The sequence below is a fragment of the Microcaecilia unicolor genome, chromosome 13 (genome assembly GCF_901765095.1).
Source record: "Microcaecilia unicolor chromosome 13, aMicUni1.1, whole genome shotgun sequence".
Classification (NCBI taxonomy): domain Eukaryota; kingdom Metazoa; phylum Chordata; class Amphibia; order Gymnophiona; family Siphonopidae; genus Microcaecilia; species Microcaecilia unicolor.
The window spans coordinates 48,603,245-48,631,149 of NC_044043.1; the positions used below are offsets into that span (position 1 = coordinate 48,603,245).

At 38.1% G+C, this 27,905-nt stretch overlaps 1 protein-coding gene across 4 annotated transcripts in view; it reads right to left on the bottom strand.

The window, feature by feature from the left end:
* Positions 1-3,041: 3,041 nt before the first annotated feature.
* The window catches only part of BRIP1 (BRCA1 interacting protein C-terminal helicase 1), a 146,437-nt gene continuing 121,573 nt past the window's right edge, over positions 3,042-27,905 (bottom strand). For 2 of the 4 annotated variants that reach the window (XM_030185693.1, XM_030185690.1), the window contains 6 exons: positions 18,322-18,434; positions 15,448-15,530; positions 10,941-11,276; positions 7,072-7,902; positions 3,706-3,787; positions 3,115-3,148 (listed from right to left, as the gene is read on the bottom strand). In XM_030185693.1, the coding sequence (XP_030041553.1) occupies positions 3,732-3,787; positions 7,072-7,902; positions 10,941-11,276; positions 15,448-15,530; positions 18,322-18,434 (1,419 nt within the window). In that variant the 3' untranslated portion in view covers positions 3,115-3,148; positions 3,706-3,731. Of the gene's footprint in view, positions 3,149-3,705; positions 3,788-4,867; positions 7,903-10,940; positions 11,277-15,447; positions 15,531-18,321; positions 18,435-27,905 lie in introns of those variants that run through there. The other 2 variants (XM_030185692.1, XM_030185691.1) reach the window with 2 other exon arrangements.

The window sequence follows — 27,905 nt, forward strand, 5'->3', positions numbered from 1 at the left end:
CACAGTATTCTAAATGGGGCCTCACCAGGGACTTAAATACAAGGGCACTATAACCTCTTTTCTTCTGCTGGCCATTCCTCTCCCTATGCACCTGAGTATCCTTCTGGCTTTGACAGTCACCTTTTCTGTTTGGTGACCTTGAGATCATCAGACATAATCACCCCCAAGTCTCGCTCTTTTTTCGTACACAGAAGTACTTCACCCCCTATACTATACTATTCCCCTGGATTTTTGCAACCTAAGTGTATGACCCTGCTTTTTTTTTTGTAGCATTAAATCTGATTTACCAATTGACCATTGTCAAGCTTCGCTAGATCCCTCCGCATGTTATCCACACCCTCCGGGGTGTCTACCCTATTACAGAGTTTGATATCATTTACAAAGAGACAAACCTTACCAGACAGTCCTTCTGCAATATCACTCACAAAGATGTTAAAAAGAACCAGCCCAAGGATCAATCCCTGTGCTACACCACTGATAACATCCTTTTTCTCGGAGAAAGCTCCATTTACTACTACCCTCTCTCTTTTTCCACTTAACCAGTTTTTAACCCAGTCATTCACTTTAGGACCCATACCGAGGTCACTCAGTTTATCAGTTGTCTGTGCAGAACTGTGTCAAAGGCTTTGCTAAAATCCAAGTACACCACATCCAGTGCCCCCTCCTATATCCAGCTGCAAAGTAATTTCAAAGTGCTCTATGTACTAAAATGAAAAATAATTTCACAAAAGTGCACTTTATTCTTTGTTCACAGACTTCATGCAAAAAAAAAAAATAGCAAAAGATGAAGGCACTTAATGTTTGTGTATGTTTTCACCTGCAGACATAAGGGCTATTGCAGTGGTGTACAACAGGTTTTTGGCGGGTATTAGAGAGCTCACACTTTCCACAAGTGTGCCAGTTGAGTAAGATATGGGCTTGGGTCCCCCCTTTTCTACAGTCCACTGAACCGACCACTAGGTTACTCCAGGGACCTGCTTGCTGCTCTAATAGGACTGGCCATAACATCTGAAGTTGTCATGAGGCTGGTATGTACTGCTTCATTCACATCTTTTGGGGGTGGGGTGGGAGGGGGGGGGGCTAGTGACCACTGGGGGAGTAGGGGGGGTTCATGCCTTAAAGTCATTTGGTGATCAAGGGCACCTTTTTGTGACTTAGTCATGACTGAAACAGGTCTAGACCAAACCAGGATATTTTTGTTTTATTCCATAATGGCAGAAAAATATCCAAGTTTTGGGAATGTAGCTACTCAGGTACTTGTGACCTGGATTGGCCATTGCTGGAAGCAGGAACTGGGCTAGATGAACTACTGGTCTGGCCCAGTATGGCTATTCTTATATTCTTATTTCAGCTTCCAACAACTGCATTTAACAGCAGGTAATTCTGGATAGAAATCTCTAGCTAAAACATTCAGCTCTTGTTTCAAGATGGTGTTCTCTCTCCAGTTGTCATACAATTTCCTTATGGCACTAGGCAGCAACAATCCAATCACTGTCAAATGGCATTATCCACAGCAGATTCTCAACCCAGTCCTTGGGACACATCTAACCAGTCAGGGTTTCAGGATACTCTCAATGAATATGCATGAGATAAATTTGCATATTTCATTGTGGGTAGGGCATACAAATCTATTTCATGCATTTTCATTGTGCTGGTATCCTGAAAGCCTGACTGGCTAGGTGTGTCCTGAAGACTGGGTTGAGAACCCCTGACCCAGAGCTTTGTCCGTCACCATATAAGAACTGATTTTATTTTTAAAAGTGGTGAAACACAAGATGGGATTATAAACTTATATCTGGAAGTAAAAAAAAAAAATATATATATATATATAAACTTGAAAGCAGTTTCATATTATTGCAAAACAAAAGGTCAAATTCCAATGTTTTAAAGAAAATTGTTCTTACAGGGAAATTTCAAAGTCATTTTCCCAGTTAAACGGGGCATCTGAAAAATGTCTTCTTGTATTTGCTTGACAGTATATGCAGGGTTCCGCAGTTTGACTGGAGGGAGTCATCCTCAGGAGCAGATTCCAAAAATAATGTACACGGTATGAAATTTCAAACCTAACCATTATTTTCAAGCACAGTTCTGCACACACTAAAATCAGGGTCAAATGCCCATGGGTACTTTGTACTTGTGGCAATTTTCAAAAGGAAAATTAAAAGGCCCTTTTACTAAAGAGTGTTAAGTACTTAATGTGTGGAAACAAGTTACTGCATGACCACATTAGGCGTTTTGTAGTAGTTTGCCTGTTACTGCGCATAGCATGGGCGGAGAATGAACATGGAAGGCATTTGGCAGTTACCATGCTGCACTTACTGTGTGCTAATGCCGAGTTAACATGGGACCATTAATTCTCTTCTAAATAGGCATTAAGTGCTTCCATGTTAATCTGAATGTTAACATACAATCTGCAATAAAAAAAATAAAAAAGAATACTGGGAACGACCCTTTTTGATGCAACATTAATTTTGGGCTTGTTGGGCACTAAAATTCTGTTATAGCATATTAAGCCCCAAACTTGATGGATTTTAGTAGAAGAGCCCCTTAATGCATACTTTGTCTTTTATACTTGGTACTAAATCTGCAAGTAAAGTAACTATAGACGTTACATCAAGTCATTTTTTTTAATCTTTGAAATATTGTACAGCCTTTTATTTTTTTTTAATGAAACGTCTCTAAACTGAAGATCCTATGTCTCACTTTCACAAAGGGATTTTTATGACCAGAAGGCTTTTTTTTTTGTTTTAAACAGCTGGACTGTCAGAGTTTACACATCACATTGGGTAAACAAAGACTTTTAACAATTAAAATCCATTTTATAAAGAGAACCATGCTCATTCCAGGGCCCATATTATTCTCAAGTGGTTAAAGTCACCCAGTCTCATGCCTCAAGCACAACTGAGGCATGAGCATTCACATATTCTGTCATGCTTCATGCCTCTACTGTTTAAAACATCCAGTGTAAACAAAGTTAGATTAGAAACTGATTACAATAGTGTCTTTTTTTAACCCATAGGACATATAAATATTTACATACCTAAAAGAAATGACAAGTACTGAAATGCTGTGGCATCCTTTAGAATAGCTAATCTTCAATTCCTAAACTTCTAGCTCAGCTGTAGCCTTCTCCAGCCTTAATGAGAGCCTAGATGAGAGGGGGGAAAAAGCCAAGGTGTTGTGGGCCTTTATTCATATATAGCTCTATGTTCCTTTTCTCTCACACTTATAACTTCTTATAGCAGACCCAAATACCTGTGATTTTCCAAGAGACTTATTTATTTATTTATTACATTTGTATCCCACATTTTCCCACCTAATTGCAGGCTCAATGTGGCTTACATAGTACCGTAAAGGCGATCATCAATTCCGGTATGAACAAATACAAAGTGATTTAGTGGTAGAATAAAGATCATTGTAACAGACACATTAGGGAATTGTAGGGGAGAATAGATTAGGTTATGTCTAGTATGAGCTTTGGTTTTGTTGTGTTACTGTGTTCGGCCATTTAAGTTGGATCAGTAGGGTATGCCTTTTTGAATAGGTTACTTTTTAGTGATTTCTGGATGTTGGTGTTCAACAAAGCCCTGAGCAGGAGATTGCTTTAAAGATAAACCTTGACTCTCCTGTACTGGGCTAGTCCCAGTACTTTAATGTCATTAACAAATATTAAGACATTCTCTATGCTTATACAATGCATATTACCTGTCTCCTATATTGATGTTATTTTCTTAATTACTAGCTTTCCTGGTTCCTCTTCTTTTATACACTCTCCGGACTTTCAATCCTTCAGTGCATTTAGGATAAAGAAAAACTTATTTTAAAATACCAATGCCAAGATCTACATGATATTTGCTATACATATAGATTAAAACAAATTAAAATGAATAAAAACAAAATACAACATTCAAAAATATGAAGAAAAGCAAAGAATTTGGAATAAAATTACTGTAATAACCACACTACTAATTTTATATCATTTTTAGTTTTTAAAGTTTTGTAAATATTTTATTTGCTATAAAAACCACACAGTTAAACTTTAATAATTTCCAGAATTCTTCAAGCCTCATTGTAAGTCAGTAATGTTTAAATTTGTTATAGTGAAAAAAAGTGACACCATATTTTTGTGTTGATTATTTGGTATAGTTCAAAGGGAAAAAACAAATAATAAAATAACTAATATATCATAAAGTGCAGCTGGAGAAGGAAGGAGGGACAGATGTGGTCTTTAGAGCTGGCATATAAAACCATCATTGCATAATTCTTATGCTAGTCTGATGAAAACAACACAATCAAAAGAGAATCTTTATTAAACAGTGAGTGATCAAGTAGTTTTAAGGATCAGAAAAGGAGACACTATTGGTGATTTTGTTTATGATTCAGATCAGGACTGGCTATTAAAAGTATATACACAAAAGCACAAAGTAGCTTTTGTAGGTTGGATGCCCCTAAAGCCAATCAGGTTTGGATGAGGAAGTGTTTATGGGCAATTCACTTAGATACCAAAAAGAAAAAGTGGGAAAGCTGTCACTTTATACAAAAATAATCTAAAAGGAGGAAAAACCTCATATGCCCGAGCAGTGATGTTGCAAAACAATTGTTGACACTGCTTATATCATCTGGGTTTTAGCATAATCATTGGTCAAAAAACCTGCACTAAGAGAACAATGCAACCATGAAAAATGTGTGTATATAAATTTTACAGGCACTCAACATTCATGAATGGTGTGAAACTGCACTTATATGAAGAAGATCCCAACGGGAGCTCGTTTCACCATCGGTTTCATCAGGGGATCATTGTATCAGTGTTGTTTCAATTATAACAAAACCTCTTCCCCGTAGTTCTTTTTGAGCCCCCCCCAAAAAAGACCAATGATTATGCTACAGCCCAGATGATATAAGCAGTGTCAGAAATGGTTTTGCAACATCACTGCTCGGGCATATGAGGTTTTAACTCCACTTAGATTCTTTTTGTATAAAGTGACAGCTTTTCCGCTTTCTGTTTTTGGTTGTTAGTACACAAGTTTTGTGAAGTGGGGATTGGTTCCCTTTGCTTTTGGTATAGATATACATAGAAAGCCAAGGAATGTTATAGCTATCACATTATCATCCATGTCTATACTTTATATTTACAACAATCATCTTAAAACCAAAGTGGAGAAAAATACACTCTATGAGACCTTGTACTTCTTAAAACTTATTTGTCCACTCTGTCACTGAGATCTCTAGGGATAGTAAAAGAACAACCTGGTCAGCAGACACCAGAGAGGTCAAATAAATAACGGAAACTAACTAGTATGGCAAAAATAAATTAGTCACAAAGAGATGCCTGATGCAGGCACATTTCAGCAACTGCCTGCATCAGGGGTACCTATTTTTAGCTTGAATTTTGTTGCTTTACACACCCAGATTGAATATTGGATTCACAGTAATGCATATCATCTTCCAAGTATGCTGGATGTTGTACCCCTGATGCAAGCAGTAACTTCAAACATTGATTAGTGAATAAAATATTTTTGACATACTGATTGGTTTCTGCTGTTTCTTTGGCCTCTCTGAACAGTTTATTCTTTTACTGTCCTTATTGGTTGGACTCTAGACCTAACCATTCTGCAAACAGAAAGAAAACATAAGAAACGATGCTGATGATACCAACATTTCTCTCATCTATTTACAGAATAAACTTTTACAAAAGTACATCGATTCCTTTTACCAAAAGACTTGAAAGCCACAAGTCTTCTGTGCCAAAAGATTTCTTTTGCATTTGAAGAAACCTATAGGTTAAGCTAATAAATGGGTTTCTTTCATTTTATGCCTGTGGTGAAAATGTTCTGCAATCCAACCCTAGGTCTCTTTCCAACTAACCTGCTGTAAACCATGCAGAAACACACACCGAGCGGAGAATTAAAAGGAAGCAAACTGAGAATAACGGATTTAGTTTTATGAAAGATTTTTGATATTAAAAAAAAAATACAGCACGATTTGGAAGAACTGCTGCCTCAAGTGGTTTGTACAATTTGAAACACCATTGTTTAAGGGAAGAAAAATATGGCCAAAAATAGTACTACAAACGAACCGTCATGATAAAAAGCAAATACAGTACCTGCCACCATATGTAAGGAAATATTTCAACACAATTATTACATGTTAACAGAAACGTCATTAATATGCTCAAAACTTTAAGTTCCATACAAAACTGATTCAAAACACATAATAACCTGTCAGCATGGATCTAGAAATTAATAACTCTCCTTCTCCAGTATGGTAGAGATGTTTACTTTGATATGTCCTCAAGGGACTGCTTCCTTAACCTATTTAGAATGCCCAGGCTATGTAATCACAAGATGCTAAGAAGGTTCCCTATTTTAAAATTTGAAGGTGAAAACACACTATTCCAAGATAAAAAGTCTTAAAAGTTATTGAAAGACTTGATAACTTTTTAAAAGAATTTTATCCCAATGAAATCACTGTTGGTATAATGATAATGTGTGTTTTTGTATTTGAGGGGGTCTTTTACTAAAGCTTAGCTCAAGTTATCTGCAGCAGGGCCCATTTTATTCCTATAGGTCCTGCTGCAGATAACTTGGGCTAAAGCTTTAGTAAAAGACCCCCTAATGTGCTCAAAATATGCTAAAATGTTAAACTGTGCAGTGTTGTTTTTATTGCCCTGGGTTCTATTTTAGAAAGGAAAATTAAAGCCGTACTGTATGTTAAAACAAAACACTTTGAGGTACAGAAGAGCATTGTTTACCCAAAAGCAGGTGATTCATTTAGTTTTCTTATTATTTGAGTATTGTGCGCCAATATTGAAGACCCTCATTAAAAACAAACTACAATTCAAATTATTTGGGTAGGACACACTTGGATATCTTCTAGGCAGTGCAGAACTAAAGCAACCAAACAACCATGAACACTTTGAACTGAACAAGTGCCCAAAGATCAGTACACCCTGGCTGATCTCAGAAACTCCTCCCAAATAGACAAAAAAAGTTCTTGCCATAATTATTTTCAATTTGATCCCTCATGAAGTTGTATATGGTTATCATTACTTAAACAGGATGGAAGACACACCTTTGTTTTTTGATCTGGAAAGGCTACATTTCTTTGTGGTCTCCTTTTTCTGAAGTTGTGTTTGATCTGGTTCAACTGCAGTAGAATCACTGCCATTATGGCTACCTAAGCCCCTCTGAATTTCTTCACAAATCACCAGTTTATCCATTCCTGCATTCATGTTGGCATTACACGTTTCCAGCTCTTTATCCGAGTGTATAACATTTAAGGAACAGGCTTCAGAAAGATCTTCTGAGAGAACAGAGCCTCCAACTGCATTCTTATCCTCTCCAGCCCATTCTTTTCCAGTAACATTCTGAAGTACTGATTCATTCTTTTCGGTCTCTGAATCCAGCCCATTTTCAGAATCATCATCATAAAGTTCAGGTGTGAAATACATGATTTCATCTTCAGTTTTGTCTTCAACAGTTACCAACATTTCAGCTTTTTCCCTCACCATAGTAAGATCAATGTCCGCCTCTATGACTTCATGTGTGGGAGGAAATGTCCTCTTCTCCGGTGTTGCTTCTGAATGGTCGATGGCTCTGTCCATCTCTATGGTCAAATCAATTACTGAGTTCTGCAGTGGATTTACTGTCTGTGAGGTTAAGGTTGATTCTTGGCACCCATCATCATAAGGAATTTCAGCAAAACAGTCATCTTGGTTCCTACTACTTGCTGAAAAAGACAGAGGGGTGGAGGTGAGAGGCTTATGGATTAAGTAGTTTTTTATGGAGTTACAATTTGTCAGATTGTTTCCTTTCTTCTTCTCATATTTGGTAGTGGAACCTTTAATGGCTGAACTTCTGGGGTGGGAAAGGGAAATAATTTGTGCACCAATTTTCTGGCCATCTGTAATCAGAAAGAGAAAATGCACAGAAGACAGAAAAGGCCTGTTGATATATTAAACATGCCAATACAAGAGAGGCTCAAAAAATCTACAGTCAATATCAATAAAAGGAGTGGATCACAAGGGTAAAAAGGTTTATTAAAATGCCCGATGTGGTCACATTTTTTCCCACTACTGGGCTGCATCAGGGGATAAAAAAATATATACCATTAAAAATCAATAATGAATAAATATAGGTTTTTTTTATCAGTTACAAAACTAAGTTAACTGTATTTTAATTGTGTCATTTTATTTTTTAATTATGTATTTATTGATTTTTAATGGTATATATTCTTATGTTTATTTATGATTTTAAGTCTTTACTATGTTAGTTTTTATTCCCTGATGCAGCCCAGTAGTGGGTGAAACATGGCCACGTCGGGGGTTTTGATACACATTTTTACCTTTTCACTGTTGTGATCTATTCCTTTTATTAACATATTAAACCAGACAATTAGCACAGTTATTAGGTAAGCAGAATTCTATACAGTCAAAATGTGGCATAGCATATTGGGCTCCTGTACAGTATGCTGTGCTAGCCTTTAGTGTAGCGGTTTATTCCTGATTTTCCTGCAGTATTCTTATTCTCTATGCAATAAGACATTTTAGTGCAAGAAATCAGCATTAAATGACTGCATTAAAGTTTACCACAGTGAGCATGCACACTGCTCAATAAGAAATTGCTTCCAATGCAAAAAAATCTAGTGCGGTATTTAACACTTCTAGTGCTGTTTCTTTATGCCAGCTCAGGGCTGGAGTCAAGATATAGTGTGGGAGCAAAAAAGTAAACCAAGCTGAAGTACTGCACTTTATACCTTAGATCATGCAAGATCCATGGTGGACCCAAGAGAGGCCACTAGCCCCATCCCCCCCAACCCCACAAAAATAGTCCCTGGTGGTCCAAGTGGACCCCCAACCACTAAATGTTGGGAGGCTGGAGTGATACCCACTTGCTCATCCCTCTGGCACCACCATCTTCCACAAGGCAGCAGCTGAATTGTAAAGGGAGGGGGGGGGGGGGGGGGGAAATGGGACTTGATATACTTCCTTTCTGTGGTTACAATCAAAGCGGTTTACATATTATATAGGGTATTTTGTACCTGGGGCAATGGAGGGTTAAGTGACTTGTCCAGGGTCACAAGGAGCTGCAGTGGGAATCAAACTTAGTTCCCCATGATCAAAGCCCGCTGCACTAACCACTAGGCTACTCCTCCACAACTGTAGCAGTGCATCAGTCTATTAAATAAGGCAGTGCTTCCCACTAGAGGTCCCGTGTCATTTTAGAAGATGATGACACGAGGCAGGAGCGAGTAGGCATCACTCCTTCCTCCCAATTAGAGGCAAATGGGTGGGGAAAGGGGGAGGCAAATGGGTGGGGAGAGGGGGAGGCAAATGGGTGGGGAGAGGGGGAGGCAAATGGGTGGGGAGAGGAGGGTGCACTTGGACCACCAGGGAATATTTTAGAAGCAAGCCTCCTCCGGTGGTAGACCGGATTCCCCCCACAAGAATGTATTCTACTTTATGATGTCTTAGATAGTAAAAGTATAGCTCGCATATCTTTTACTTCTGCCCTTAGAAATGATCTTGTTGTAGTGGATTTAATGTGACAAGAAGCCATTCTCTCTTTTGGGAAGGTTTCTTTTTTCTTATTTCTAGGTTGATATCTTAGTTGCTATGTTTGCTTTGGTCTCCTTTTTTTTTTTCTCCTTAGGATTGTGGATTTCAGGGAAGATATTATTTGTATGTGACTTTTGGATTATTTCTTCTTACTTGCATGAATGGATGTAATATTGTCATACAATTTAAAAAAAGGAATGCCTGAAACAACAAATTCCACATTGCATCTTCACTTTCCTCCACACCATTCGCTCCTTTACATAGCAATTACAGATACCATGCATTTGAATTTCAATAAACCAAGCATGTACCAAGGGGGCAACTCTATAATTTGGTACCAAGATGTAAACGCCACAATGGGACGTGCTTGGTACCAATTCTGTAACTGCACTTAAGCATACCTAAACTGTTATAAAATACTAGTGCATAGGTGCACCCACTTCTGGCAGCTCAATGGCTGGTGTAAATTGGTGCACCAAAGTGATACTGATAGTATCTATAATACTAGAATCTAGAATACTGATAGTATTCTATAAGTTTCTTCACACATCACTTGGCAACATGCCCATGGCTTGCCCATGCTCCGCCTACATTTATAACCCCCCCCTTGCAATTACATGCTAAGCAACTTTGGCGCTGACTTTATAGAATAGAGCCCAGCACTTATGGATGTAAATGCAACTATTGGTGCCTCTGACGCACGTTAAGTGCTACTATTTTATAAACTATGTATGTACTTGGGGATAAATTCTATATATGGCACCAAAAAAAATCAGCTCAGGAAAAAACCGCTATAAACCTCGCTGAAAGTTACGCGTTGTTTATAAAATACACATAACACCCGTTCCTGCAACTAAAATTTAGGTGCGACCATTACACCAACTAAAACTTGGTGTAAATACCCACACCTAACTTAGGTGCGGATCGGGCATATTCTATAACAGTGCGTGTAGACCCGCTCATGACCCTCCCGTGGCCACGCCCCCTTTTGAGATCCGCACATTCACATTAGAATTTATGTGCACCACTTTACAGAATACATTTAGAAAGCTGCAAGCGTAAATTCTAATTAGTGTAAACAATTTCTTGTTAGTGGGCAATTATCAGCCCCAACTGGCTTGTTAACCAATTAAGCTGGGTGTGCCATTTTAGGCACCATATATAGAATCTGGGGGTTGGTACCTAATAATAGGTGCCAAGTTGTAAAAAGAGGGGACAAGCGTTTTAAAATGTACATCCCTCAAAGTTTAAGTTAAAACAATACATTAATTGAAAAACAATTGTAGGCAGCATCTTTCAAAGTTCTGTGCTTCTATTTTGTAACACCATATGGGAACTGTACAGAGAATTACCAGTCAGCTGTAATAATTGGCAGAATACATACATTTGCTATTTGGTCTGGTGATTTGACTTTGGCTGCATGTAGATGAAGACACAGTAGGGACAGCAGAAGACTGGGCAGCTGGAGTTTCCTGAGAAATTTCACATTCCACAGGGGCATCAGGCTGATTATCAGGAGTTGGGTGAATGGTTGCCTCCAGTACAGAAGTAGTTAGTGACAGGTCTCTCAAACTTGACTGCTCATGCAGAGAATCACCATTGCAATGCAGTGCAGAGTCAATGCTTTTCTGATAGCGCTTAGCAAAACCATCTAAAGACTGTAATGCTTTAGAAAAGGTTGCATGGTGCTGAACGTGTTGCCTAACCCATTTCGACAATCCTAGAAAAAAAAATGAAATAACTGAAGTGCTATGAAACAATTCATCCAACAGCTGGTAGTTGCGTTATATTGAACAGATTAATTAGAGAATAGCATGAAAATATTTCCATGCAAAGTTTACCCTCTGTTCATTTTGTTTGGATCTGATTCCCTCTTCAACACTTTGAAAACAATGTTTGTTGAATACTGAACTCACTTTTATTTTGTGTCATTTAAATTTTTATTTAACTTTCAAGTACCAGTGTGCATAGACATAGATAAATCTCTCATAACTACAGTTAAATATTTCTTCCAAAAACAACCATTTTACTGTAGCCTTCATTTCCCCACCGTGCCATTTTATGGACACTGCTCTAAAAGGCAAGGGTACATACAAGCACAGCTCCCTGAAAGGGTTTTCTACCGCACCTGCTCATAAGAGAAGTCAGACCTCCCATAAATGGGTAGGGGGAACATTAACAAATCCAAAAGAAAGAAAAGCACCTCATCAAGTTACCAGGAGGCCTTCAAACTAGAGAGGTTCACAATGCACCTTGACCCCCCCCCCCCCCACAAATATCCTTGGACTAATACTTAGCTTGTCCAGGGAGACATCCAGTGGCATCTACTATGTCCTACAGCCACTTTGAAAAATGGTAGTATCTGACTCCTAGCAGTGCATCAGGATGCGTTGTTAAGGGTTGTTTGCCAAATATGGAGGCAATACCTTATTTTTTTTTTGGGGGGGGGGGGCTAGCCCTTAGAGACACATCCCAACTCATCTCTAGGGGTCAGGTGTCATTTCTCAAGTTGATGGCAGGACAAGGATTATGAGTCTTGAGAACAGGTAAGTATTTGTTTCAAGGAGTGTGAGCTTATCTGTGTTGGGATCCCTAGATCAAATAGTCTGGGATGGGGATGGAGAATATAAGTTCAAGGACTCTTTATGGGTGAAAATCAGGGATCCCAGTTGGGGTTAAAAAAAATTGTTCAATGTTTCCTTTCCTGTATGCATATGAGCCTCTTTCAGCTCATTCATTGAGAGGAAGGGCGAAATTTTACTCATGAGGCAGCAAATTGCTGTATATTATCGCAGCGGTGGGTGCTGTATTTACTGTCAGAGCAAGTTTTTTTTTTAATGCTAAGGTAATTTGCATGCCATTAGTTTACTACATGAGGAGTGAAAGATTTTTTTTTGTGAAAGCCTTAAAATGCTGTGGGCTGAAGCTTAGTGTACTCTTCTAGCATAAAGCCCTAAGAAGGGTAATTTTATAACATGGCATCTAAGTGACGTCCTAACGGCAACAAAGGCACTTCTGTGCCTTTATACAATAGGCATCCAGAGCCAGCCTCAACAGTATACAAATTCACATGAACAAATTTACACCTGCTCTGAAGATTGTGTAAATTTGGGTTTATTTTGTGTGAGGACACGGTCCTGGAAATACCTTTGCATGACCGATGTAAAAGCAAGCAAAATCTTTTGGTACATATTTTTATGTACATATACAGCTTTGCAATTCTACCAAATGCCTTTCCCACATGTAAAACACTCTTTACAGAAAGTTCTTTACAAAATTCCTCCCTAAATGTTCACATTAAAAAGTGAAAGTAGAAATAATTATGTGCTATTGCATAAAGGTTACATCTATTCAGCCTAATAGTTTTATTTTGCAAAAACTGCTAGATTTGTAATTACATTCTACTACAAAACAATACTTTATCCATTTCAACATTGAAGTACATTAAAGCTTATGAGGTCAGTTACCCTACTGAGTTGGCCAGCTGCCAATATTCAGTGGCCACTTAAACATTAGTGCCGCTGAATATCGCTTACAACTGATCATTCCCTTATTTGTCTAGTGCAGTGATTCCCAAACCTGGTCCTGGAGGCACCCTAGCCAGTCAGGTTTTTAGGATATCTACAATGAATATTCATGAGTGAGATTTGCATGCAGTGGAGGCAGTGCATGCAAATCTCTCTCATGAATATTAATTGTGGATATCCTGAAAACCTGACTGGCTGGGGTGCCTCCAGGACCAGGTTTGGGAACCACTGGTCTAGAGTTTAGGTAGAGCTGCTACTTAGCTGTTTAGTAGCGATATTTAGTCTGCTAACTGGCTAAGTAAGCAGATAAAGATACAACAGTAAAAATGCTGTCCTATCTGCCAAGTTAACCGGGCACTGGTCTGAATATTGGCTGTTGCCGTACTCTCTCGGATATTCAATGCTGGGGGGCTGGACATGTCACAACTTTAAATATCCAGAGCTGATTCAGCCCATGACTTACAAGTCCCTTATTGCTGTGGGCTAAATATAGGGCCCTATATATTTTTTCCTCTCTCAGGAGATACTTCTTTCTTCCACAATTAATACCTAGAAGGCTTATTTCAAAATGTTCAGCTCCTTGAGAGTAGATGACCTGAATACTTGTGTATAAGGGCTAAATATAGGGCCCTATATATTTTTTCCTCTCTCAGGAGATACTTCTTTCTTCCACAATTAATACCTAGAAGGCTTATTTCAAAATGTTCAGCTCCTTGAGAGTAGATGATCTGAATACTTGTGTCTCTGCTCTATTTCCTTCCTGGCTTCAAAGACACACATCTCTGTTTCTAAGAAAGAATCTGAGCTCCCCCTACTGGCTAACTAGCAGCTATTACAGGTTACCTGAATGTCATTACCATTTTAGTTTTCTATCCTCAGAATCACAAAGTATTGTAGAGGTTACTCCTCACTCTGAGCTCAATAGCTAAAGTGTATTACAGATTTTAAAAAGTATACAAAGAACAGGAGCCCAAGTAACAGTTCTCCCCCCCCCCACACTTGTAGCCCAGATATCAACTATTTCAAGTATTTTAAGTTGTGGCTAATTGTCATGTAATATATGTGTTATGTAATAATTACTAAGCAATATATAGACTTCAAGGTCTGCTGTCATGGTCTGGGATGGGTGACTAATGTTTTTGCAGCATGAATTTGTTCAGAGATATTTTGAAATGGTATAGTTATTGTAAATCAGTATCAGTTTGCACTGCAGTGACTTAGGGCCCCTTTTACCAATCTGTGGCAAAAGTGGGCCTGCACATGGCCATTTCAGGGGGGGAGGGGGGAGCCCTTATCACCACCACCCATTGAGGTGATGGTAAGGGCTCCTGTACTAACTGGGCAGTGAGTGGCACTGCCTGATTACTGCTGGGTACACACTGGCACTACAAAAATAGAAATATTTTGGCACTTTGTAAAAGGGTCCCTTAATGGGGAAACACACAAAATCAACATTTGATGAGCAGCTTGCTCTGATTCCGTGTGTAATCTATCCACTAATTATTCACTACAGGAAGAGGCACCAGGTGCAGCTCCTCTGTCCATTCCCAGAACTGCTCATACTGAGCATCAGTGGAGTCAAAGCTAGGCCTCAAAATTGGCATGTCTCAACCCTTTAGTGTCCAATGTTCCCGTAATAAGCCATATGGGAACACTGGACACTAAAGGGTTTTTAATTGGAATCCTAGAACGTGAAACATCAGACCACATAGCTAGCCTTTCATCACACACTGGAGTTTAGAGAGAGAGAAAGAAGGCAGGCAGGCCAGCAGGTGACTTATCAGTAGTGTTAATATGCACAGCTACTGTGGACTATCTGGACTTGATTACTAGACCAAGCTTCTGCTGGAGATACTGGAGGAGGAAGACAGCTTCGGCTGTCACTTAAGACACCTAATGCCCAGACGTAGGGGTCATAATAGTCAGGTTACAAAGGGAGCCCAGTTTGTGGTTCCTGGCCAGGGACAGTTGCTGCAGTGATTTAACTGAATTGGAAGGGGGATATAAAAATAGAAGCAAACGCCCTAAATAATTGCAAATGCAGGCTCAGGCTCAGGGAACCGATGCCCAACAAAACCTAGTTCCAGTTGAGCTGAAAGCCCAAATGAGCAGACAGTAGCATAAATTCTGCCTAAGTAGTCCCTGCAGTGCAGCTGGGTCCAAGGGTGCAGAGGGCCCGGTTGCAGCTGCCTCTGGATCTTCTGAGCTGGAACCTCCCACTGTGGGGCCCCTTTCTGACATTTTCTTGAATTTGAAATTCTGCCACTGGGAGGAGAAAACTACCATGCAAAAGAAAACTAAAACATGAATAGGGGATTCCATAACAAATTCTGTCTCTTCCTATACTCTATAAAGGGACCTTACCAGCTATGTATTTGTTAGGGTTGCTTCTGAAACGGTCATCAACCAAAATGATTGCACCCCAATCATTCTTGTGTCGAATACACCTATAAAAGAATGGAAACAACAAAAAACAAATATATCTAGTTCTAACATGCAGTGTTAAATATTTTGCTGTATATGAGTGGATTGCTGTAAGCACGGGAAAGATCCAAAGTTATAATAGATGTTTGCCTGCCTCCCTACAATAGAAATGCTAGTGGCAAAGGACCAGAGAGCCACAGTGGAAACAAATTACATGAACAAAGTATCACATAACGTTTCTAGAGTAGAGCAGAGTAAAGAAGTGTTGTCTGAACAAGGCAGTGTCACATAATCACTTAGATCCCCACGGAGCCTGTCCTTCCAGAAGTCATTCCCTAAATGTACGGACCACTTTCTCTCACTGCCACAATACATTATATTCAAGTAATAGGTCACTCTGTCATTACAGACCAGTAACATATGTGTCATTTTAACCATTTAAATGCCATAGTAAGGTTCCTTTCAAAGCATTTTAAATGAATTTTTAAGCTAATATTATTTAAAGTCACTCTTTGAAAGAGGTAAGTATACAACACTTTTATGAAGAAATGCAGTGAAAACCCCCTTGTGTGGATTTATTATTCTAAAGCCCTGCATAAAACATTCAATAAAAATCTGGCCTGAAAGTAAAGAAATCTGAAAATGTGTTTCTATATAAAACTAAAATTTATTTTTTATTTTGTTACATTTGTCTGTGAGGCTCTGTTTTCTCTGGCTAAACACTGATAAGTTGTATTGTAGCTCTATACACATATTCCTTCCACTCCCCAAAACTAACTTTAGATATTGAAAGCTTCTATCCATTAAAGATACTACTAAATATTTAATACAGAAAAAAAAACATTTGAATGTTAAATTTCTGCAAATTCAGAGCTTTATTTTTTCTTTTAATTTGTTGACAAAGAAAGCTACATTTAGACTACAGAGTCCTGGAAGCACATGAAAACAAAGTGAGTTGCCCAAAGATTATGGAAGAGGGACATCTAAAACTTGTATCCCAGAACTTCTGAATTAATTCAATACTTAATCATGAGATGAAAGGATTACAGCGCCCCAGCCAAATGGTCACAGCAGTGCTGCGACTCCTGCTGGTCCCTTGGTTCCTAAAGAGATGGTGACACTAGTATATTAAGTCTGATTTAGAGAGAATTGACAACAATTATGGCTGTGCCTCAGAAGGAGGTAGTTGAGGGCACAATTGAGCCCCAAGCTGGGGTAAGTTTTGCTGTTTCATCTGCAGCTTCGTATGATCTGGCTCTTATGAGTAGATAGCCCTCTATAGGTAAAGCCTGCTCACTTTACACTTGACTCTTTCTGAACTGTATTGGCATCTTTGGATGCCTCTGTTTATGCTTTAGTTAAAGATCGCTCAGAGACTCATACTGACTTACAATATCAAGAGAAAGGACTTGAGGATTGTAAGGCACAAGTACAGATTTTGGACCATAAGATTGAAAAGGTATCATCTGTGTAAACTGGTTTAATTCAAGATGTTAATAGTTGATTAGAAATTCATTCAAGCGCCTTATATTTGAGAGTGCTGAATTTTCCAAAGAGTTCATTGGTACAACCGGCTGAGATTTAATATATTCAAGAGGTTCTGGAGACCAAGCAGATGATTCCATCTATTAGTATGGCTTATTTGTTACTCTCAACACTCTCAAGAATGAAGAAGGCTGGTTGTGGAAGCTCTCCCCTACCAGGAGAAGTCTCTGTGGATAGTTTGGATCTTTCTGGCTTTTTGGAAGACTCTTGTAAAAAAAAAAAAAAAAAAAAGTCTAGAAGAGCAATGTTACTTACGTGGGTCCTTCATGCTTCTTTCTGATAGAGATCATATTTTGAGACTATTTCCAGAGAAGAACTTGTAATTTCTTTTAGACAAAACATCTGGATTTTCCATGATCTCTGCAAGGCCTCTCAAGAGTGGAGAAAAAAATTATTGCTACGCACCAAGAAGCTTTGGCTCTCAGTGCATATTTTCTTTTGCAAATTCCTTGCAAATTTGTCATTTGTCTTCTATGAACCTATACATCTTCATTCTTTTTTGGATTCACATACAGTTGGGTTGAGTTAGAGTGGGGATGGTTTTAGTGGGACTAGTAAGTGGTCATTGTAATGGTATTGTTGAGCTAACGTTTCCTTTTTTAATTATTTTCTTTTGTTGTCCCCATTTTTTTCTTCTCTTGCCACTCTTTTATAGTAGACGTGGAGATTTATTATTTTACCTGTAATGCAGTGAAGGTATTGCTGTTTTTCTTATTTTAGTTTCTATATTAGTTTTATGTTCAAGGTTTTGTAATTGGTGAAGTATTATAAAGTTAATACAACAAAATATAATCATGAGACCACTCCAGCTAAACCAAATCCAAAGATATTTGCAAAATTACAACTAATGAAAACAACTCAAACTGCAGTTAAAGGAGAACAATAAAAATAGAGTGGAGTGGAGTGAAGGAGTGGCCTAGTGGTTAGGGTGGTGGACTCTGGTCCTGGGGAACTGAGGAACTGAGTTCGATTCCCACTTCAGGCACAGGCAGCTCCTTGTGACTCTAGGCAAATCACTTAACCCTCCATTGCCCCATGTAAGCCGCATTGAGCCTGCCATGAGTGGGAAAGTGTGGGGTACAAATGTAACAAAAATAAAATAAATAAATATATTGATTCTTTCACTGTACAGAACAACAGGAAAAAAAAACAACCACCAATGACAGTCAATAGAAATGACAGCTTGGTTCCCCATGAGAAGTCACTTTCAAAGAATCAAACTGGACGCACCAGTGCTTTTAAATATATTACTTCATGAATTGTTCTTACCTGCCCAGTGCCTGGTTGAGAGCCCTGTAAGCTTGAATTTCATACCACTGGCTTCCTGGTAAAAGTCCCCGGATCTTTGTATGCTGATCATTGTATTTCCTTTTCAACTCAACCTAAAAGAAAAATGTTGGACACTTGACAGAAAACTTGAAAACTATCCCATTATTTCTGACATTTGTCATATACTTTAGATTGCTAAAAGCTATTTGGCAAACAAATCACAATGATAAAAGACAATGAGGACATCAGTGTGGCCAGCCATCTTGACATAAATGATACAGAAGTTATTAGATACCAAAGGTGATGGATTTGCTTTCTATGACATACTTAAATTCATATACTTCGGTTGCCAACCAATATTTCTGGAATGTGTATAAGTGTGGTGGATAAACCTTTCAGGTTCAAATGTGATAAAAGCACCAAACATCAAGGAGTGAAGTGATTCCTTTTTGTGTGCCTTTAATAAGGTTTATCATTGTGTTTTGTAGAATTTGAAAGCACCTATATTCAGTCAAACAAATTACTTTCAGTAATAAATTATAGTAAATCTATGCTGCTCATAAATTCCAGTAAATAAATAACTGTAGAATGAATTAATATCCTTAGTGTTCCTTCAGAAAATAAAGATTTGACTGAGAGGATCATGATGCAAGGTTCCATATTAGGAAAAAGATCGTTGAAACCCTCTGCTCGGTGTGCAGTGACGGCTAAGAAAGCAAATAGAATGGTAGGAATTACTAGGAAATGAATGGAGAACAAAGATGAGAATATCGCAATGCCTTGCATTGCTCCATGGTGCAATTCGGGTCACCACATCTCAAAAGCGATATAGAGGAATTAGAAAAGTTACAGAGAAGAGCAATGAAAATGATACAGGGAATGGGACAAATTCCCTATGATGAAAGGCTAAAGAGACTACAGCTCTTCAACATGGAGAAGAGATGGCTGAGAGAAGATAAGACAGAGGTCTATCAAACAATGAGTGGAGTGGAACGGAACGGGTAAATGTGAATCGCTTGTTTACTCTTTCCAAACATACAAGGGGACTTAGGGGCACGCAATGAAGCTAATAAGTAGTAAATGTAAAAGAAAATCAGAGAAAATATTTCTTCACTCAATGTGCAATTAAACTCTGGAATTCATTGCCAGAGAATGTGGTAAAAGCTTAAAAGTATTTTTAAAAAGCTTTAGATAATTTCCTAAAAGAAAAGTCCATAAGCCATTATTAACATAGTAAATGACGGCAGATAAAGACCTGAACGGTCCATCCAGTCTGCCCAACAAGATTTAAGATGAACTTGAGAAAATCCACTACTTATTTCTAGGATAAGCAGCATAAAATGTATTGTACTGTTTTGGGATCTTGCCAGATACTTGTGACTTGAATTGGCCACTGATGGAAACAGGATACTGGGCTTAATGCCCCTTCGGTCTGTTCCAGTATGGCAACACTTCTTATAATTTGAAAAAGCATTTTTTAGATATGTAAGAAACATGTTGCTTAAATGAAAAATCATCATCTAGAGCAGTGGTTCCCAAACCTGGTCCTGGAGGCACCCCAGCCAGTCAGGTTTTCAGGATATCCACAAGAAATATTCATGAGGGAGATTTGAATGCAATGGAGGCAGTGCATGCAAATGTCTCTCATGAATATTCATTGTCCTACATTTGCACCCAGCTCTGGAACGCATTACCTAGAAACATTAGAACTGTGAATACCCATCTAAAATTCCAAAAAGACCTCAAGACTCACCTCTTCCGGAAAGCCTACCCAGCAGACCCGAACTAATTCATGAACAATGCATCACATCTATCGAACTAAGAAATGAACAATACCCCTTCCACATTATCCTATTACTTCAAACTGTACGAATTTTACCACTCCAGTTATAATTAAGGCATTTGGAACACGTAGGGCAGTTGTTAGCCAAACAGTTTTTACTGAATTAAGATTAGAGATGGCAGATGCAATGTCATTTTCAGATTTGAATTAACTATGAATTAACTAACTTCCGCAAACAACTGAAGACCCATCTCTTCAACAAGGCATACCACAAAGATCAACAAATGTGAAGTCCTACACATATATGGTTAGGGTGGTGGACTTTGGTCCTGGGGAACTGAGTTCGATTCCCACCTCAGGCACAGGCAGCTCCTTGTGACTCTGGGCAAGTCACTTAACCCTCCATTGCCCCATGTAAGCTGCATTGAGCCTGCCATGAGTGGGAAAGCGCGGGGTTCAAATGTAACAAAAAAAAACAAAAACAAAAAAATTTGTCTTATAATATTTGCTTGCTACACTACTATCATGTTTCATCATCATCATGTTACCCAATATCCTTATGTAATACTAAATGTATATTCTCTTATATATTTCCACCATTCATAATGTATTGTAAGCCACATCGAGCCTGCAAAGAGGTGGGAAAATGTGGGATACAAATGCAATAAATAAATAAATAAATAAATAAATAAAAGCTGGACTCAAAAGAGATAATATACTGAAAGTGGGCTGTAATATGAACTCTGCCAAAGTATTTGTGCAAACTAGGAATTAGAGCAATTTTGGGAAGATTAGTAAACTGTCTTAAAAGGCTCTATAATTTCCCTGAGTGAGGTGCTTTTTCAATTGGAGTCGGAAAAATCTTCTTTTTTGTCTCCTGTAATGCCTTTTTAGAGGAACAAGACTGAATTTTAAACATAATGAGATCACGAGTGCTACATGATTTTTGCTCCCAGTGACAGAGCCGACGCTTGTGTAATCCCACACCACTCACTTTTCTTTCACAAAATATCTAAGAATAATCATGATACCCAGTGCATTCCTGTCATATTAATGTGAAAAAAAGGTATGATCTACCAGCAATGCATAACAGTGGAAAAACACCACTTTCTCTAATAGTCTAATCACCTTTCCCCTTGCCTGCCTTAGATCCTCCACTTTGTGTTTGTGCATTTTTTTGCACTGCAGACTTGTCAGTTGCACAAGTGTACATATTAGGGATGGGCATCCAGAAATTTGTTTCATGTCTTTTTTTTTTTTGGTTGGGAATGAATGTCATTAAGAATGTACACTATAGACACATTAACTTTTCTTAAAGAGTGAATGCTATTTGCACATAGTGTGCACTCTTTCCAGATATTAGGCACATACTATTGGAAAAAATGTGCACTATATACAAACAACGCATTCTCTTTTAAAAAAAAAAATAAGTGTGCATTCTTGTCAGCAAATGACAGTCATTTCAAATGATTGCCCATCCCTAGTACATATTTGATTGAACCAGAAAAGGTATTTAGCAATAGCATCTATGCATCAAAAACACCAAACACGATTATTTTGAGCCCTGAAAGAACTTTTAGATAGTTAGAAAATAAACACATAAAACAGAAGCCCTAAATATAATATGTTTATGTTTATTTAGGTACTTGTTATACCGCATTTCAAATGGGGCATCAAAGCAATGTACGTACTAAACACAGAAAAGGAAAAGAACTACAATTCTTCAAAAAGGAAAGGAAAGAATTTAGCACTGTTTTCACAAAGTGGCGCTACTGATTAGCGTACGATGAATGCAAAGTCACTAATCATTAGTGCCACTTTGTAAAAGGAGCCCTTAGTGAAGTAAACAGAGTCATCTACTGGCAGAGCCTGGAAAAGCCTGATTTAAAAGGTGGGTCTTCAATCCCACCTTGAATTTAGGATGAGAGTTCAGTTCAAAGATTCAGTGGGAGGAAATTCCAAAGAGAAGGTAGCAAGTAAAAAAAAATGCACCGTGCCAGGCTGAGGCAAATTGACTACGATAGACAAAGGGGATAGATATATGCTTTGGTTAAAAATTAAATTAACAGTTAAAGTTGTGAAAATACTGATAAACAGCAGGTCTGTTTCCATTAAGATTACTGATGCTCTTAAGATTCTAAAGGATGCAATAGATGCCAACAAATATAATTCAAATTCATATATGATAAGAATACTTAAGAGCACTGAGCATTCATCAGGGCGTTTTATGTTATTTTGATATAATCAGATTGCATTTCATTGTGTAAATCTGCAATGCCGGGAACCCAATCAATAACCAATTCAAAATGACATGCTGCATTTGTGAAAGTCAGTTTCTCCTGCTAGCAAATACCATACATGTGTGCAATGCTATAGGCTGGACTTGGCAAGTTATATAAAAACTTTGTACCTGATCTTCATTCAAAATATATTCTTTGCTGTTCAACATATTTTCCAGACAAGCAGCGGTAGCAGTAGGGCATGTGGTAAACACAACCATTTTGCAGCTATTGGAGAGGTTTAGTCTTTGTTCTGTCTGATAGGTCAGTCACATTCACATTGACTGAAGTCTAACATAATGCCTGTTAACCATAATTTCTCTTAATGCTTAGACAAAATATTATTTCTTTACAGAGACTGTAACCATGTGCAAGAGAAAAATATTTACTAAGAGAAACATCAGAGCGATTAATTAAAAAACAGTATTTTAGGTTAAGCTGTCTTATGCGGTATAACATTTTAAATACATTTCACCATATATAAGAATACTATGCTGTGCAGAAGCTGCAGAGGTTGTTTTAAGCCAATATATAATCAGGGGTTCTCAAACTTGTCCAGGGGACACACTGAGCCCTCAATCAGGTTTTTAGCATATCTACAATGAATATGTATGCGATAGATTTACACACATTGAAAGCAATGCCTGCAAATCTCTCATGCATATTTATTATGGTATGCTGAAAACCAGAGAAGGGAGAGGGAGATGAGAACCACTGATATTTAAGATTATGTGCATTAACCCAGCTTGTTTGCAAGTTTCATTTAAAAAATCTATCAAAATTTACTCAGGATGTTAACAATACATTTAAAAGGCACAATTTTTTTTTGCCTTGTTTGCCTTCTAATACTCATTGCAGCCTCTACCACTTCTTCCAGACGATCTTGGATTATCCAAGCCTTGCCTGGTAGGAAACACCTATAGACTGATTGGCAACAGACTTTGTTAGGTCTTCACACTTTTCTTCTAGTGCTTACTATCACCCACACAGCTGAAAGATACTTACTATGGCTGAATTATGGAGAAACAGCTTCCCTTGGTTACTGTTATCAAGTCTGTAGGGATGTATCTTGGTACAAACATGGCATCATATGCCACCTTAGAGGTTGCCTCTTGGTACCCTAACCTAAATCAGCCTACTAAAAGAAACCAGAACCAAGAATCCAATCTGAGCCTCCCACTAGTGCTTCCAAAATCTTATTGGTTCAAATCTTGTGCATTTAAGAGTTAATACCATAAAACACTTTTGATGACGAGGGAACTAGAATGAAGAACTAAGGCAAGAACAACAGATTTTTCATCTCACAGAAGAATATGTAAAAGATATTTTTAGAACAATCTGTTTCATGTATGTGGCACATATTAAAACATAGGACTACCTCTTAGAGTCACAAAGTTAACAAAACATAAAAAGAACAAGAAATCTGCTAAGTCTTTATTAAGAAAATGCTGCTCAGAGATAAACACACTTTCCAGCAGACACTCAGTAAGGACTTTTAATCTTCAGCCAAAGGACAGAGCATGAAACCTAAACAATTTACAGCAAAGTCAAACTGGAAAGAAAGCGAGAATGTGCATTAGGGGCATTTACTGCCCAGTATTATTATACTGTAAACACATTTATCAGTGTGTGAATCACAATATAAATTCCAGCAGTTAAAGGCTTAGACTACAGTACAAGGGCTTGTACCTTAAATCATTTCAAGAGATAAAAAGAACAAGGCAGTTTGTATTTTGTCTGGCAGATTTTCAAGGAATCTTTTCTTCTATATAGAGAGACCACACTTCAACCATAAACAATAAAATTAAGCTACTGCCGCCAAGGGTTAACAAGTCTGTGCTGATGTTTACATCCAACAGAATTCGAAAGCCTATTTTTCAATTGTTCACAATTTCTCTGGACTGACACAGAAATATATGGTACATTTTAACACGGCTCGGTTCTTTAATTCAACAGCAGAAGATACGAATAAGGGGAAAGAATGTCTGACCTCGTAATACATCATATAAAGTAATGCTTTCTAATAAGTTCATTTCTGAGACTTACTGCTCATCAAAATGCCAGTGATTATATTCATGCACTCTCTCTTGCACATCCACAATCGGGTTTCATTTAAGCTCTTCTTTTCTATTTTAGAAAAATAAATGTAACCAACAAGGCGTAATTTTACCTTTCAAAACATAAATATTTACAAGGATTTCACTACTATGTTTGACAGAATCTGGGCAATTAATCCCAACAGCCCCTTCTGCAAAGTTTCAATTAAAGCTTATATATGCACATATCTATTAATTGCATAAATATATTATGTAGCTTTATTGTACAAAGGTTAAATCTGAACACACACACTTTAGCAAATGTTTTGATCAATCATGATTTTTTTTATTCCAAGTTTATTCATTGGATCATCAAATTTTTACGAAACATGTCAATAAACAAAACAGACCACCTACATACTACAGGCTATGGTACAGACTGCCATCACCTATTCCAAAAATGTCTACCCACCTAATTAGAATTTAAGAATGCTTCAAATAAATGCCAAGTGTGTGTCAAAAGAAAATTGTAAACCGCTTAGGTCTAGGCGGTATATAAATACTGAAAATAAATAAGCAAATAAACCTCTCCACTTTCTTATCCTTAATAGCAGCTGCCATTTCATAGTTATAAATTAACCACACAGTATTCCACCAATTTTCCATGATAGTTTCAACAGCCAGTGCTAAAAAAATGTGTGACAGCTTTCAACTTTTTTGCTTCAAGAGGGAAAAGGCAAGAGATTTCAATATCATTATATGCAGTGACACTTCATTTTTTAACTGAAATATGCCTTTAATCGTATCCCACTCTTGACTCCATATTCATTCTAATAATGGACATTGTTAGAAACAATATATGTTTGACTATTTGTTTCTCCACTCCACTTGCTTAGTATAAGGCTGATGATCTTCAATTTTGTGAAGCTTAACCAGGATCCAGCTAGCTCAGTGTGCCAAAAAATATATCGAAAGCCTAATCCTGCTGCTTTGGACATCTGGATAGGTCTCACTGAGAAAGGAGTCAATTTACAGATCTATCAGGACAATCTAAATCTTCCTCCCATTGTATGTAGTTGAAAGTCCGTCAACTACATACAATGGGAGGAGTGGCCTAGTGGTTAGGGTGGTGGACTTTGGTCCTGGGGAACTGAGGAACTGAGTTCGATTCCCACTTCAGGCACAGGCAGCTCCTTGTGACTCTGGGCAAGTCACTTAACCCTCCATTGCCCCATGTAAGCCGCATTGAGCCTGCCATGAGTGGGAAAGCACGGGGTACAAATGTAACAAAAATAAAATAGATACTATTGGAGATTCTACATGGAATGTTGCTACTATTGGAGATTCTACATGGAATGTTGCTACTATTGGACATTCTACATGGAATGTTGCTATTCCACTAGCAACATTCCATGTAGAAGGCTGCGCAGGCTTCTGTTTCTGTGAGTCTGACGTCCTGCACATACGTGCAGGATGTCAGACTCGCAGAAGCAGAAGCCTGCGCGGCCACATTGGTGATCTGCAAGGGCCGACTTCTACATGGAATGATGCTAGTGGACTAGCAACATTCCATGTAGAATCTCAAATAGTAGCAACAGTGGAGGAGTGGCCTAGTGGTTAGGGTGGTGGACTTTGGTCCTGGGGAACTGAGTTCGATTCCCACTTCAGGCACAGGGCAGCTCCTTGTGACTCTGGGCAAGTCACTTAACCCTCCATTGACCCATGGTAAGCCGCATTGAGCCTGCCATGAGTGGGAAAGTGCAGGGTACAAATGTAACAAAAATAAAATAGATACTATTGGAGGTTCTACATGGAATGTTGCTATTCCACTAGCAACATTCCATGTAGAAGCCTGCGCGGCCACATTGGTGATCTGCAAGGGCCGACTTCTACATGGAATGATGCTAGTGGAATAGCAACATTCCATGTAGAATCTCAAATAGTAGCAACAGTGGAGGAGTGGCCTAGTGGTTAGGGTGGTGGACTTGGTTCCTGGGGAACTGAGTTCGATTCCCAATTCAGGCACAGGCAGCTCCTTGTGACTCTGGGCAAGTCACTTAACCTTCCATTGCCCCATGTAAGCCGCATTGAGCCTGCCATGAGTGGGAAAGCGCGGGGTACAAATGTAACAACAACAAAACCTTGGATTCGAAAGTTTGGATGCATCATAGCCCATTTTCCTCACCATCTTGCAAACCAAATGAAGATTTTGGGAAGTTTGTAATGAGCTTGAGACTTTGTAGATTGTGTGTTATTTGGATCATGCTGGTCTTTATCTGCCCAACCTAAATAAAAAAAAAAGCTCTCTCGTGGTTTAGTAAAACACTTGTGGCAACCATTGAAAATTAGCGCTATTCAATTAACTTCACATTTAGAAATTTATAAAATGTTTTTGAAATTTGACTTTTTAAAAAAAGATTTTTTTTTAATTATAATGGGGAAGACTCCACGCTCTCACCCTATTTTTCTCAAAATCTTAACTGACAGCATATGAATGTTGACAATGGCTGGAAACACAGAAACTTGTCTAATATAAACACCACATCATAGTCTTCCTATAGTGAAAACCTAATTGGGTGCCAAGAGGGATTCAATGCTACTTTAACACGTGTCCACACCGTATAAAATTCCAAGTTCAAATTTCTAAAACTTCCAACTGTTTCAGTTCACATGTATACTCCACAATGAATTACCCAACATTTACAAATTGTAGAGATGTCAAGAAAAACTTATCTCAAAGCGGAGCAAATAGCGACAGTCCGATGAAGTGCCCTGTTTCAATCTCTGCTTCAGGGACCCGTGATGCTCTCGCGGTCTGCGTCCATAACTTCATGAAAATGGATGTCAGGCTTCTTTATCTGCCATCATATTTTATGTTACTATGCTATGGGGATATTCAATTTCTCACAGCCTTGGTGAAAATAATCAAATGAGAATACTCTAATATCCTCTAGCCCCCATAAACCTTTGTTTTCCTAATCTGTCCAACTGACCTGTTTACTATTCATTGTTAATAAGGGGTTGTTCCATAAACTAAATTTTAATGATTTTTTTTCCCATAGAACTTTGAGTTTGTTATCAAAACTTCTACAATACTTGTGTTAATGCTGTATAGTCATTAATTCATTAGGGATGGTGACAGCTGAATTCCAAACTACTTCCATAGAGGTACTGCATCCACCAAAGCCCATTCTAAATCTAACCAGCTGGGGCTGTAGACTCTCTGGTCACAAGATTTATTTATTTACTGCACTTAGATTCAGCATAAAAGCTATGCAGAATACAAGATAATGTATACAATTAATAGCCTTCTATTTTTGCTTGTATTACAATTAATAGCCAACAGCATTCCTTCTGAATAATAAAAGCTTGAAGTTGTAGGGTGAAATCTGGAAAGGTTTACTTACATTATTTTTATTAGCTTTCAGTTTACTAACCTAAATCATAAAAAGTCAGTGAAAAGACCAACTTTAGCCAAAAAGAAAC